Source organism: Miniopterus schreibersii (assembly GCF_964146895.1).
Source record: "Miniopterus schreibersii genome assembly, chromosome: 9".
NCBI lineage: Eukaryota > Metazoa > Chordata > Mammalia > Chiroptera > Miniopteridae > Miniopterus > Miniopterus schreibersii.
Window position 1 is genome coordinate 57,585,481 of NC_138118.1, and position 14,576 is coordinate 57,600,056.

The 14,576-nt window shown below is 37.8% G+C and overlaps 1 protein-coding gene across 3 annotated transcripts in view; it reads left to right on the top strand.

Annotated features, from left to right (window-relative positions):
• The window catches only part of CDK14 (cyclin dependent kinase 14), a 496,475-nt gene that overhangs the window by 120,347 nt on the left and 361,552 nt on the right, over positions 1-14,576 (top strand). For all 3 annotated transcript variants that reach the window (XM_081147672.1, XM_081147670.1, XM_081147671.1), the window contains one exon: positions 7,857-7,951. In XM_081147672.1, the coding sequence (XP_081003798.1) occupies positions 7,857-7,951 (95 nt within the window). The remainder of the gene's footprint in view (positions 1-7,856; positions 7,952-14,576) is intronic.

Below are 14,576 nucleotides of genomic sequence, written 5' to 3' on the forward strand. Positions count from 1 at the left end.
CAGTTGTTCATATGGAAAATAATACAATGATTAATAAATAGTAATACTAGAATAAACTCTGTGTTTCAAGTAAATCTACTTTTGCCCCACCCAGTATAGCAGACCAGGTATCTCCATGAACCTCAGAGTAGGAGTGAGGGGAACAAACCATGAGCAGTATTAAGAACTGCGCCGTACCCGAAAGTGCGAGGGAGGAAGCTCAGGGAAGGCACAGGGCCTAGAGCCTACTCTCAGAGCCAGGGATCTTCCACCTTGCCATCAGAGTGCATGCTGGCAGCTCGTTGGACCATTCTTAGGACAGTGACAGCAACTGGGAGGGACTTCGATGCTCCTCTGAGTGGGTGAGTGCAAGGAGGTCAAAGGCCTGCAATGAATAGAAAGTGCTGGAGCAGACTCTGCAGGGCAGGTTCAACAGGGGCAAAGGAAACAGAAGGTGCAGAAAGAAGTATTGCAGACAGACAGGGGGAGAGTGTGTGCTAGATCATCTTTTTTTTTTAACTTCATGAAAATAAAAATGTTTATCCTATAAAGCTAGAAAAGCTATCTGGGCCATACCCCGCTATTCTTAAACTACAGAAAATTCATGTTACTTAAAAATAATCAATAGACAAATTATTGGTTGAATGCCATACAAAACTATGAGAAAAAAAAAAGGAGTAGGGAGCTGAATAACGTCTTTATAGATAATGAAAGCAAGCAAGTGGATTTTTAATGATAAATCAGCAAAATCCAAAAGAATCAATGGAATTACTACAAAAAAAACCAAGAGAAGCTATAAAATAGAAAGTTATGAAATTAACCTACAGAGCCCAATATGAAACTGTATAAAACTGTTGTAGAAACTCTTGTACAAGCCACGTCTTCCCAACTGTGTATCTACCTCTATGCTGTTTGCATGCTGGTCATTCTGTGTGTTAGGGGCCATGACTAAAGTCAAAGAACTAAGAGTGCCTCAATTTTAGTGACCGTCACATCCATCTGTACCTCCTGATTTTGTCCACATAGCGGCACTTTAAAACTCAGGTTTTCTGATTCTTCCTGATTCAGATTCAGATGATCTCACTCATATGTGGAATCTAATAAACAAAATAAACTGATGAACAAAATAGATCCAGAGACACAGAAGCATGGAACAGACTGAAGAATCTCAGTGGGAAGGTGGGAGTGGGGAAAGATTAACCAAAGAATTTATATGCATCTATGCATAACCCATGGACACAGACAATAGTGTGGGGAAGGCCTGGGGGGAAGTAGAAGGGGTCAAGGGGGAATAAAAGGAGACATCTGTAATACTTTCAACAATAAAGACAAATTTGAATTAAAAAAAATAAAGTTCAGGCAAAATGTAAAGAATGTGATTTTATCTAAATTGGTGTATTTCAAAAGGTGTTTCACAGATTTGTTGACTTGTTTCAGATGTTTTTGGAGTGCCTGCCCTTCCTGAGGCTAGGTCTAGGGTAGTGTTTAATGCTGTCACTGACAGGACAGACTTTCCCTCCCCTTTTCCTTCCACCCCCCCCAACCCGGCTGTGCTCTCCAACAGTGAGGACTGTTGGGAGCACTACAGGAGACGGCCTGCCTGTCTTGCTGGTCCAATTTAGATGGGATGTTATTGGGCTGTGCTGTCATAATCTGAGATTAAAGAGAACATAGTTTCAGACATTCGTATACAGATTACTGTCCTCTATACATTCCAAAAATTCCTCAGCATTACCTCCTTCTATTACCCGCCCCCCCCCCCCCCCCCAATGTACATCCCATGCTAGGTAGGCCCAGTCTAGAGAGGGGAGGGGGAGGGTGCAAACTTGAAAGCAAGAGTTGCACTTCAGTTCTCAGATGGTCATCCTTAGGGGGTCTCATCTTGGTATTGCCTTCTGCTTGTGGGGCTAGACCGTTCCCAGAGAGAACCAGGCCCCCTTGTCAGGTTGTCACCACGCATGGGGATTGGGTGTATCTCTCTGTCCAGCGTTTAGATCTATTTTGTTATCAAGTTACCCATCAAGTATGGGTTACCTTAGTGTGACTCTGTTTAATGGGGCTAGAAATGCAGGATGATAGAGCCTGTTCTGGAGATCCAAGGCAGAAGAAAAATTAGCCAAGGCGGCTCTCGCTTCAAATCCTGGTTGTTGACTGAGGTCACAGTTCTGGTGGAATCCTTCCCATCTTATCCTCATACCCACTCTCTCAATTATAATATAATGTAATAGAGTGGTGGTTCTTACCCGTGGTTTTCCCCATCAACTATCTTAATCAAGGGGTTATGCATAAAGGTTACAATCTATTTCAATGAATTCAGTATGAATTCTTATAGCCATATCATGGTATCATTACAGTGAACACAGAGGTGTTACTCATGCAGTTTATAAGTATAAATACAGTTCAGAACCCATCCCTCTTTTTAGGATAGGGTTTCAATAGATGATGGACTGTATCATAATTTAATATCTCCTACTTTTGGGTAGGAGTTAGGTCTACATGTAGATTCCACCAATGTAGTGGTGGTAAAAAAAATCTGTTTTTGATTCCAGTGAACCTGGTTTGAATTCTTGCTCTGCCATTAGCTGTAGGATCTTGAATGAGTTACTTGATTTCTCCAGTCTTTACATTCTTCTTGTTCAAATGGCGATACTAGTAGAACCAACCCCAGGGTGGTGGTACAGGGATTAAATTTGGATAATGTATTTAAAGTGATTAGCTGAAGCCTGGCTCATACTAAACATACGATGTTAGCTAGTTTTTGTTGATTGCACAATGAACTAGAGCTAACAAGGTCAGGGTCCAAACACCGTTCAGATGAAATATTATCTTCACTTTTTCATTATCCATGCCAATGTCCCCCACCACTGGTCCAGACAATTGACAGTTCTCTGTACCTTTATTCTGTTAAAAAAAAGTATAAACATTATCTCATTAAATTCCACGTCTCTGTGCAGTTAGTGTCCGCTAGTTATTGCTGATTAGCTCTCTGCAGTTCCAATTCCCTAAAGTGCTATCTTAAGCCTGCACTCTAAGGAGGGAAGCGATACGCAGGGAATAGGTGCCCCATGAAGCCATTTCCCACCCATGCATGCACATGACATCAAAGATGATGTTTGGAGTTGACAGCATATGGGTTTGATGTAGCATCTTCATTTAAATGTGATGCTTTGATAAATTTGCAAGGGAAAAAAAGGCAAACCAAAGGCTTGAACTTTAATTATTAAACTAAAGAGGACCTCTCCTTCTGAATTATTCTTAGTTTTGTTCATTTGACAGGACTGGTTTTATTATTGGCTTCTTTAAAGACTTAGCACTTAGATTCCTTATTTATTTACATAGTTATTACAGGTCAGAACATTTTTGCGTACTTAAAATAGGAGACTGCTTTTATGAGAATCTAACTCTTAAAGTTCAGACTATCTCATAGACATGGCCTAGTCCATAGGCCCATTCTCTTGGAGACTAGAACAACTTTCAGGGAGGTATTATATGTATTCAGTTTGTGCTGTGGAGCTAGTGTGATTGATCTGTAAGTTACAGTGTATTTCCATAATGTCTACATACCGGTTTCACAGGGCAAATAACATTGATTGTATGACCACCACAGGTGGGGAAATATTAATTTTCTGCCATCACAGTGTTCATGGAATATATTTTAACCATGGCAGTTAATGCATCCACATCCATTTAATTAGATAAATAGACTACTTTGTGCCATTAGCATTTTCTCTTACTTGATTTTTCTTGCGGATAAATGGGGTATGTTTTAAAAAATACTCCCCTTGTTTTTCTAATGTCCTCAATTTAATTTCTTCAGGTTGTAAGTGTAGTATGGTCTGTGTCTCAGAATGATTACATCAGTTCTGATATAAGACAGTTTATGAAGAGTGATTAATTTTTAGAAAATTATTTGTGCCTTCCCGGCAGAGAAAATATCCTCTTACAAATTTTGTGGGACCATGTCTAGCTCTTGCTCTAAATACGCATTAGCAGTTTACCTCCTAATATGAGCAAAGAGGAGATTGTCTGCTGCTGCTTTTTACTTCAACTTAGATTGAATTTATTCTTAAAGGAGCGCAAAAGCAAACATACAGACTTCTCATTCTGATTTTAAATAATTTAGAGTGGAACTGTGAACACAATATTTTCCCCATTGAAGATCATTTTACACTGAAGTTTAATGTAGGTTTTTAAATTTCTATTTAAAACTTGGGCTCAGGAGGGTGATGCTAAAGTGCGACATTCGCAAGCTGTTTCCCTGTGATGAAAAATGCATGAGAACATAACCCACACAGGACTTGTCAGGTGATTTTGAATGTAATTTCCCGCTAAGTTTTACTTGGTCCAACTCAACACATGGTTTGCACTTCACAAGTTTCTTGAAGAAAAGAATAGGCTATTGTCTTTATGAATCCTTTCCTACTATATATGTGTTGTTCTTTTTCTAGCTGCAGTTAAATGTCTAACTCATATTACTCTCAGGCATTCTTCTTTTCCAGTATGTGCATGTGTATTTACATTTTAATTCAAGTATTGATTTGGCTGCATCCCATGGGTCTTAAAATGTCATGTCCTTACTGCCACATATTTATTTATGAGTTTTCTGTTTTGATTTTCTTTTTGGCCTGCATGACTAAACTATTTAGTTTTTCTTTTATTCTTTATTTCTAATTTATTACACTGAGTTCAGAAAAAGTAGCTTGGAATGTTTCTGTGATTTTGAATATTGAGATTTTCTTTGTGGCCTAATCTGTGGTCATTTTTTGTGAATGTTAAATGTGTACTTAAAATAAAAAGTATCAATATGTGAATTAGATTAAAATATTAATTCTAATATGCAAGCCCACATATCCCTTACTTATTAGTTGTCTGCTTGCTTTGTTGATGTAATGAGCGATGTATGTCTCCCACTATCACCATGGGTTTGACAATTTCTCATTTTATTGCTATTAGCAGTTGTTTCATACATTTCAAAACTGTGTTATTTGGCTCAAAGTAGTTTGTGATGATTAAATTTCTTGGTGGATATTAATGTTAATTTTAATGAGATATACTAATTTAATTCGTTTGTTTCCTATAGTCTGTCTTGTCTGCCATCAGTATTGCGATAGTGCGTGATTTTGCAAAAATACTTACTTTTGCTGTATTTTTCCTGTACTCCTTTATTTTCAGGTTTACTCACTTGCTTTAATTTTGTCTCTTCTCAATAGCATATTGCTAGGTTATCTTTGTTTTTTTAGTCTGAGAACTTTCTAATAATAGAGGAAGTTTGTTCATTTATGTTTATTGTAATTTTTGATATGTTTGGATTTTCTTCTTATTTTATGATTTTTCACTTAACATGCTTTCCTACTGAGTACCCTGCCTCCTCTAGCCTCCTACTTTTTACCCTCTTCGCCCTTCTTCCTTGCAATTGTTTCTTTCAGCCCTTTCCCCCCAGATTTGTTTGGAATTTGTATCTTATTTAAATTATTCTAGGGGTTACCTTTTAAGAATTAAAACTCATACATTTGTAGTTAATCAGTATCTGCAGTCAATCCAGCGAATCTCAATATGCTTTATTTCTCCTATCCTACTGTTTCTTGCTTTCCTGCAGCTCTTCCATCACTCCAACTTCATCTTATATTGAGATAATATAGAATTTTATACCTAGATTTTTTTTTGATGGTGGTAAGATTGCAGCTTTTCCATCCCACTTGAGTAACTATTTTGAGTATAGTATTCATGATTCAAAGTCATTTCCCTTTTCATTTTGAAAATATTGCTGAATTGTCTTTCTTCAGCCAGTGTTGTCTATAAAAATATTACGCTTATTGGATAATTTTTCTGTTAAGATGCAACCTCACCTCAGAGTTTTCTGGGAAAATTCTGTTCAAACATTGAACTTAGTACTTTTTCACCTATGTCCATTCTTTTATTCACTGCCCATTAAATGTTTTATTTTACTAATTAAATATTTAATCTTTAATCTCTCTGAAGATACTGTTATTTTTATTCAAAGTTATTTTTACCTTTGCAATGTCAACTCTCTTACCAGGGTTTGAATTTACTTCCCATTAAATTTTACACTTATTGATTTTTCTGAAATGATTTGTGATTTTTGACACTCATTTTTGTGTTGGAGAATTGCTGTCGGCTTATTCTGTCTTGTGTAAATTGTCTCCAGTAATTGTACGAGAGAGGCAGGAGTTACAGCTTGGGGATGTGGGCATGTCCTGTTTTCTCTAGGTAGTGGCTGCTTCTCTTCTTGCTCTGCCCCTCTAGCCTGGATACCCACATTCTCAGCTGTGTCTTCTGTGCAAATGTCCCTGTAGTTTGCTTGAGGTGACGCCGCATGCCCAGCTGTGTGTGATATTTACTTAGAAGCTCCTGCTTCTTTTAATTGTAATAGTCTTTGCCTACATGTTGGGGCTTTAAGTTCCCCCAATTTTTTTCTCCAAAGTTATGATCCTGATTACTTCTATCTTTCAGAAGTCCTCAGAATTTCTGATTAGATATTGGTACTCTTTTCTGTTTCCCAATTCCTGTTTCTGATTGTCTTTTCAGTCACTGCATGACATTTCAGATGGCAAGGAGGTAAGAGGCATGTGCTCAACTTGCCACAGAATCCTTATAAATGGCGGGAGTCAGATTCATTGTCAGGATGCTGTGTTGTTTTGTAAGTGGTGCAAGAGTATATGCTCAAGAATAGTGTTCTGTAAACTTTTTGGAGGAAGCTATTTCCCTGAACTTCTACTGTTGGTTACTTACAAAGCACCACAATCATTAGCAACTTGTTATCAATTATATATGTACTTATAACTAGATCAGATAATCCCTTTAAGATGCTTTTAATTCCTCATATAATTATCATTTGCTAATATGTTTTGGTATTGCCCTTTTATAGCGATGTTAAAATAATATGTAATTAGCTTCCATGGAGGACAGTGCTCTCTGGTGAAGTTGGGGTGGAAGTTGAGCACAGCAAGTAATGAGCTCTCTCTCTTAGCACTTTTATGGTCATGATGGGGGATACATACCATTTCTTAAGGAAGAGTTATTTTGTTGCAGCTAAATCTAAGGGATTGGTTTTTGTAGACATAAAAGAGTTCCTTTTCTATTAATTGGTGATATCTGAATGATAGATCTTTGATTTGTCTTTGATTATCTGTTTGCATCATCAGGTATTGGAGGAATACCTTTATATGACTAAATTTTGTACAGTCATGATTTATAACAGGGTTCAGATAATAACTATTTTTAGCTTTGTTGGCCATGTGATCTCTGTTGCAACTACAACTCTGTTTTAGCTTGAAAGTCATAACATAATATCTAAATGAATGAGTAACTGTGTTCCAATACACTTTATATACACTAAAATTTGATTTTCATATAATTTTCACGTGCTATGAATTTTTTTGATCCCCCCCCTTTAAAAATATCTAAAGACTTTTCTAAACTTATGGGACATATGAAAACAGGTGGTGGATGGGATTTGCCAGCCCCTACTTTAGAAGATTATATGATGACAGAGAAAATAGTTACAATATTTTGAGTGGGAAAAAAGCAGGTTACAAGATAGTATGTATAGTGTAATCCCATTTATGTAAAAAAGCAGTCTTCTGTATACAGATAGCATTGGAAGAAGAGGTATCAAAATATTTATGGTGATTCCCTCTTAATGGCTAGATTATGGGTTAATCTAAACTTCTGTACTCTTTGTATATTCAGAATTTTGTACCCCAAATATCTGTTGTTTTTAAAAATAAGCATTCTTATATCATAAAAATGTTATTTAAAAAGTGACAGAGGATTTGTATATTTTTAGCGGAGTTGGGTTATTTATTGTTAATTAGTTTGATACAGTCTGTTTTGTTTACCCTCTGCTCCATTTTTAGCCGACAAGTCCCAAATTTGGAAAAGCTGACTCATATGAAAAACTGGAAAAACTAGGGGAAGGATCTTATGCTACAGTATACAAAGGGAAAAGCAAGTAAGTTCATTAGTTTTTTAATGTTTCAATGTGAAATGTACTTGCTCTCTTAAACTAAGTCACAGTATATTTAAATAATTTTCATGTAATATATAATAAATTTCCTCCCTCAGATTTCTTTTTTAACAAGTGTAAAAGTGAATAGAATTGGTTTTTCCTGCTAACAGTTTTGCAGACTTGTCTAGTTTGTCTTTTCTGTCCCACCCCTCCCCCCATCTTTGCTTCTCTTTCTCTCATTGGAGTTGGAAGCCTCTGGTGAGAATTCATTTCTGGGTGAATGATATGAATAATTTATCATGGAGATTTAGCTTTTGCTTAAGAATTAGAGTAGTGGCTTGACAAAGCCAAATGTATTGGCCATTCTCGATGTCTTTTTAAATGAGTTTTCACTCATCTTTCAGAAATTACTTAATAAAAAACACTGCATACTCTTTTTTATCCCTACCTGTCTCCTTTGACATCACCCTGCACATATTTTCACAAAGAGCAACAACTCTTCCCCATTTGTTTTCTTCCCCCAGGTCAGGGCACAGATTTAGGTCCTGAACAGCTCACCCCCTGCATGTTTCTGATAGACTTCCTCCCTGTCTCTGATTGATTAGGAGCACAGAGTTACTGTATTCAGTGCCATGTAATTCATAGAAAACTTAATCATATTTCAGAAATAAGTGCAGGGGACACAAGCCTTGTCTTACCTTAATCACATAACCAAATACTATTAAAAAACTATTTTCTAAATTATTCCTGTTTTTGTTTCCTTTGAAGTCATTATAAAAATTAGGAAATTTTAAGCTAAATTATATAGAAGAAAATGATCTGAACTATCATTTTAAACACATAACTGGAAATGTTGATTGTATGCTGATTTAGGTGGTTTTTGGCTTCTATGGAATGTGTTCTTATACCTTTGTGCATGATTTTTGAGTTAAGAAGGTGAAGGAATATTCCTTATAAAAGAAGATATGTAAGTAAGGAAGCGCAGCAATGCTGTACATAAAAAATACTAGTATAAATTTTGAGATCTTAGATATTTGAAAAAAGGTCTTTGTTTATTTGAATGAAAAATAAGAATGATGGGGAGTAAAAACCAAAACAAAATCTAAAGGGCCACTAATGACCTAGCGGTGCTGCTTGAGCGTTGCGGAGTGTCGCGATAATGGTCTGGGTGGTTGAGCTAATTTCAGTAGGGGTCGTGTCCCAAATTTTAAATTATTTCCTAAAGAAAAATAGTACTCTGCTGTATAAAAAGTACTCATACATCTCATGTTAATAGCATGAAGGTAACTGCACTGGGTTAAGCAATTATGGTAAATATAGTCTGATATATGCTTTGTCCCGTTGACTCCTCACCATGCCCTGTAAGATAAGGGCCTATTACTGTCGTCTCCATTTGACCAGGACACTTTGCGCTTAGAGAGTTTCAGCTGCTCGTCCAAATCCATACAGGTGGTTAGTAGCCATACTGGTTTTGGCCCGTATCTATCTGGTTTGAAGGCATTATTTTCCTAACCATTGCACTACACCGCTTCCGCAGTGTAAGGCCTTCCTTGGGAAGAGTTCATCCTTGTTGAATATTCCAGATGGTTCTCACATATACTCTCACTCGGTTTAATCATGAATCAAACAGATACAAACATACGATTTCATTATAAGGAAACAAACCAATCATTTGGAAGTCCTTCCCACAAAAGATGTGCTCCGCTGATTTCCAAATGTAAGTTAATAACTCTATTAAATGCTTAACTTTAAGATTTATGGCACAGTCTTAGGGATGGTTGAGAAATCCTTCATTTATTATGCCTGAATAAAAGGAAGACTGCCTTTTACGTACCTGCAGTCTTTGAGAAGGATGGCTCTGGACAGTTAATACTTCTCACTCCAGCAGGTTTAAATGTATCTTGTCAGCATTTCTCAAGCAGTTTCAAGCCTGCTGGTCACATGTAGTATTTAATTTCCTCCAGCTGGAGATGAAAGCCATTGACCACTCGCCTCCTATAACGGATGAGAGGCTGCATGTGCTTGCTTGCTTTAAGGTGTCGAGGTCAGGCCAAAGAACAATAGTTACGTGCCATTCAGCAAGACCTGAGGGCTGCGTTTGTTTGATGCATCCCCTGAAGTGCTACACAGTTTAAAGAGTCGCTGAATGTTGGGATCCCTGTTGCAGGTTCCTCGATAGGATTCCTCGCTGCTGTCCCATAAATGTCTGCAGCCCTGCCCCCATCTTTAAACACTGTCCTTAGCATCTTCTCCAGGAGCAGCTATTATTATCTTGCACTAAAGCTGCCTGTCATTTGTAGAGATCTCACTAATTTTTGGTTTAAGAGCATTTTACGGATGTCGATTTCCATGGGCCAAGTTCGGAATCTGCCATGAACCCCATTGCATTAGTTTGCTAAGGCTGCCGAAGGAAAGTACCATGAACTGGGTGGTTTAAACAAGAAATTTATCTTTCTTACAGTTTTGGGGACCGTGTAAGACCAAGATGTTGGCGGAGTTGGTTCTTTCTGAGGGTTGGTTCTGTAAGGGACTCTGTTCTCTGCCTCTCCCCTAGCCTCTGTGGTGTGCTGGCTTCTCGGTGTGTCACCCTCTTCCACCTTCATGTTCACATGGTTTGCTCCCTGTGTGTGCCTGTCTCTATGCCCAAATTCCCCCTTTTTATTAGGACTCTAATCATATTGCGTGACCTTATTTTAACTTGATTACACCTGTAAAGACCCTATTTCCACATAAGATCACATTCTGAGGTATTTGGTGCTAGGACACCAATATATCTCTTTTGAAGGGCACAGTTCAATCCATAACACTTATGAATTTCAGACCTCACTAATTTGGCATTGTGTTTATAACAATGTTCTTCTTGTCCTATTTATGGTATATATAAACCATCTTTTATTTCATGTTTCTTCTTTAAATAATATAAGCAGAGGATATACCCCCAGCAAGAGGTTTGTGCAGTTGTTGATTTTGGTGTAGTTGCTGTTAGCCATAATTTAGAAACTTGAGAAGGAGTAGAAAGACTTTTTATTACTCTTGAATTCTCTTGATTTTCTTATTCTTGCAGGGACACATAGGTTGGGTAGTTGACTGTGATTCCTATACTGTGTAAACCCCCTTGGTAATGAGTTTGGTTCTAAAGAGTTTGGCTGATTAACTGCAACCATATCAATGTAAAACACTCAAGAATAAGTTTAAAAAAACACACACAAAACGCTTTAAACTTTTCATATTTGAGTAGAGATTTTTTTAAAAACATTTCCCCAGCTTCATAATTATTTCTTTGTGCATGTGTGTGTTTGTGTTTGGGACAGGGAAGCAATTTATCATAACTCTAACTACTAATCTCTATATCCTGGTTTAATTTCCTTATTATGTTCTCTCTTTCAAATCCCTTTAAAATTTAATATAGGGTTTTAAAAGTCATACATTGTATAACACCTCAAATTTTAAAACTTGGTATAAAATGTCTTTAATTCAGCACCGTGAAGTCATCGCTTTACCTCTCAGTTTCCCAGGGACGTTTGTATATTAAGACACTTGCTAACCTGTTCTGAGCTTACTCAACTGGTGATGAGTATTTATTATGTTATTTTTATGCCTTTTCTATGCTGTGTGTGAAAAATAGGTATCTTAGATGTGGATTCTGCTGTCAAGAAACAATGATCTTGAAGGGAGGTGGCCCATATACATAAATAAGTCTATAAAGTTAGAATGTAATATATTCTGTAAAAGCTAGAATGTACTTAGAAAGTCCAGGTAAAATGATGTGGAGTTTCAAAAGCAAGGAAGAGAGGATGAGATTGACTAAAGTACTTTATATATGTTCTTTCCAGTGGTGAGTGTTTGAATTCACAGATTCATTTGCTTTTTAAAAAATTTTATTTTTTAATTACAGTTGCCATTCAGCATTATTTTGTATTAGTTTCAGGTATACAGAATAGCAATTAGACAGTCACATACTTTGCAAAGTACACACCTGGCACCACACATAGTTATTACAACATTATTGACTATATTCCCTGTGCTTTATTTTATATCTCAGTATATTTTGTAACTACCAGTTAGCACTTCTGATTCCTTCACCTTTTTCACCCAACCCCCCCAACCTTTTCCCCTTTCGCATCCAAGAGTCTGTTCTCTGTGTGTGTAAGTCTATTTCTATTTTGTTTGTTTGTTTACTTTGTTCTTTAGATTCCACATATAAGTTAAATCATATGGCATTTGTCTTTCTCTGACTGACTTCTTTCACTTATTGTAATACTTTCTAGCTCCATTCATACTGTTGCAAATGGTAAGATTTCATTTTTTTTTTTTTAAGGCTGAGTAATGTTCCATTGCATAAATGTACCACAGCTTTTTTTATCCACTAACCTATTGATGGGTACTTGGGCTGCTTCCATAGCTTGGATATTGTAAACAATGCTGCAGTGAACACAGGGTGCAAATCCAAAAATTTGTATGGAGACACAAGACCCCGACTAGTGACAGCAATCTTGAAAAGGAAGAACAAAGTTGGAGGTCTCTCACTTCCTGACATCAGATAATACTACAAGTCTATAGTAATCAGAACAGCATGGTACGAGCATAAAAACAGACACGTAGACCATTTGCTTTAAAATCAAGCCTTCCTCATCACTGTGTGTATTGGTAGGACGCAAGACAGTTCTCTTTTGGGGCTTGGTGGATAGCTTAGTATCAAAGGGTGATACTAAGCTATCCACTAAGTTTGTTAAAGCCTGAGGGCCTTAAAGTAAAGGCAAACTGATTCATTTTGATTATTGTGCGAATTTTGATTAAGCAAAGGTGCTATCTTTGAGTGTTAAAGTGGAATTGGCTATAAGCCATATCATTTGGAAAGGTTTGTGGGTTGTTAATATGTGAGCGCCCATGCATGTGTGGCTTTGATAGATAGGAGTTACAATCACCGGCCACCTCAACTCCCAAACTTGAGATGAGGTGGAACTCACCTGCCCCTGAGAGCCCTGGGGTCTGCTGGTGGAGCATACCCAAGTCCCTGCCAGTGCCTGAGTCCCCCAGTTTCTGCACGCAGTGGTGACACACCACGACCCTTTACTCCTGCGGGGGACAGAGGCCTCTCTTTTCGGGGCGGGGTGGTGGTGGTGCTGTAGCTGCTTGCTTTTGATTTTCTCATACTTCTAGTGTCATTTAGATCAAGAAAAATCTTTCTCTTGGTTCTACCTCTGGAATTAGAGTATTGGACTTTGACAAAGCCATCCCACAGGCGGTCCTGATTTCTGGTAATTTTTTCCTGCTTATCTTCAGTTTCTGTTGAGGCGAAGATGCAAAGCTTTACTCCTGCGGGGGCCTGCTAAACACAGAAGTCTGCCCACGCTGGTTTGTGCCAGCCTTAGGTTATCTCAGAGGCCAATGAGAACAATGAAGGGGTTTGCTCACCTGTGTAACAGGAGACTTGCGTGATTGAAAGTGTCAGTCTGCCTTTAGCATTTCATTCTGCCAGTCTCTGCTGAATTATTGAACTTGAATGAAACGACCTCATAAATTGAGAGACTAGCCCAAACCAAGACTGAAAAATACTAAATACATTTCAAAGAGCTCTTCGAAGCCCCGGGAGGAATAGCCGGAAGAAATGCTGTTAATTAAAACAAGCAGCAGTCGGGAAAGACAGTGGCAGTTAACCACCTTTTCAGAATTTGTGAGATTAAAGAGGTGGCTTTTACTGTTTGCCCTGAAGGTCAACTCCATTGCAACACTATCAGGAGTAGTTTGAAGAATTTTAAAAGTCAGAAATGCCCAGATGGAAACTGATGGCTCACCGAAGTTTCAATCTTAAGTGTTGACACGGGGACTGTCATGCTGACTTCCAGTGTCCTGAGATGTTACTGCCTGCAAATGGGAGCTCTGTGCCAAGGAGAGGCACGTCTGATTACTTGGTGTGAGCTCTGCTGCAGGATGCTCCCGAGGCCCTCTCTCTGTTTCTCATTACGTCTGCTTTGCTTTCTTTTAGACTTTGGGTCCATGGGCCAAAGCTTATTATCACAGCTCACTTCTAAGATCAAGCCTGTATCCACACTATTAGTCACAGGGTATGAAAATGGCAGCATAGTATGATAATACAGTCAGCATTAGCTTTGCAATTTAATGCACAAAATACGTGACAACATACAAGAGAAACTGGATTTTGCTCCATGTGATTTTTCAGACCTGGTGCTCCTCGTGTACAGGTAAAAGTTGAAAAAGTAAAGTTTTTATCATTGCCTAGGCCGAGGGGGATAATAACCCACCCACCAACATCTGCTAATTTTATTTTTAAAAAGCAGAGCCTCTCTTGAAATTGCAGATTCAGCCCTGACTTCCTTTAGAAAAAGAATGGAGGGCAGGAGGGTCTGGTTCATTGGTACAGCTGGTTTCACTTAGCCTGCAGCAGATAAATAAACAACGCCTAATCTTTTCGACAAAAGTGACAATGAGGATATTGTTTAGGCAAGAGGCATGATTTCAATTATTAGACTAAACTGTACAGGGATAATTTTTTTATTAGACAATGTTTAAATGTATTGGCCTCTGTTGGTCATTCTTGTTATAGGGTTCTTTGATCATTTGATTAGGGGCCCCTCAAAACAATCAGTGATATTTTCTGTCTTCAAAA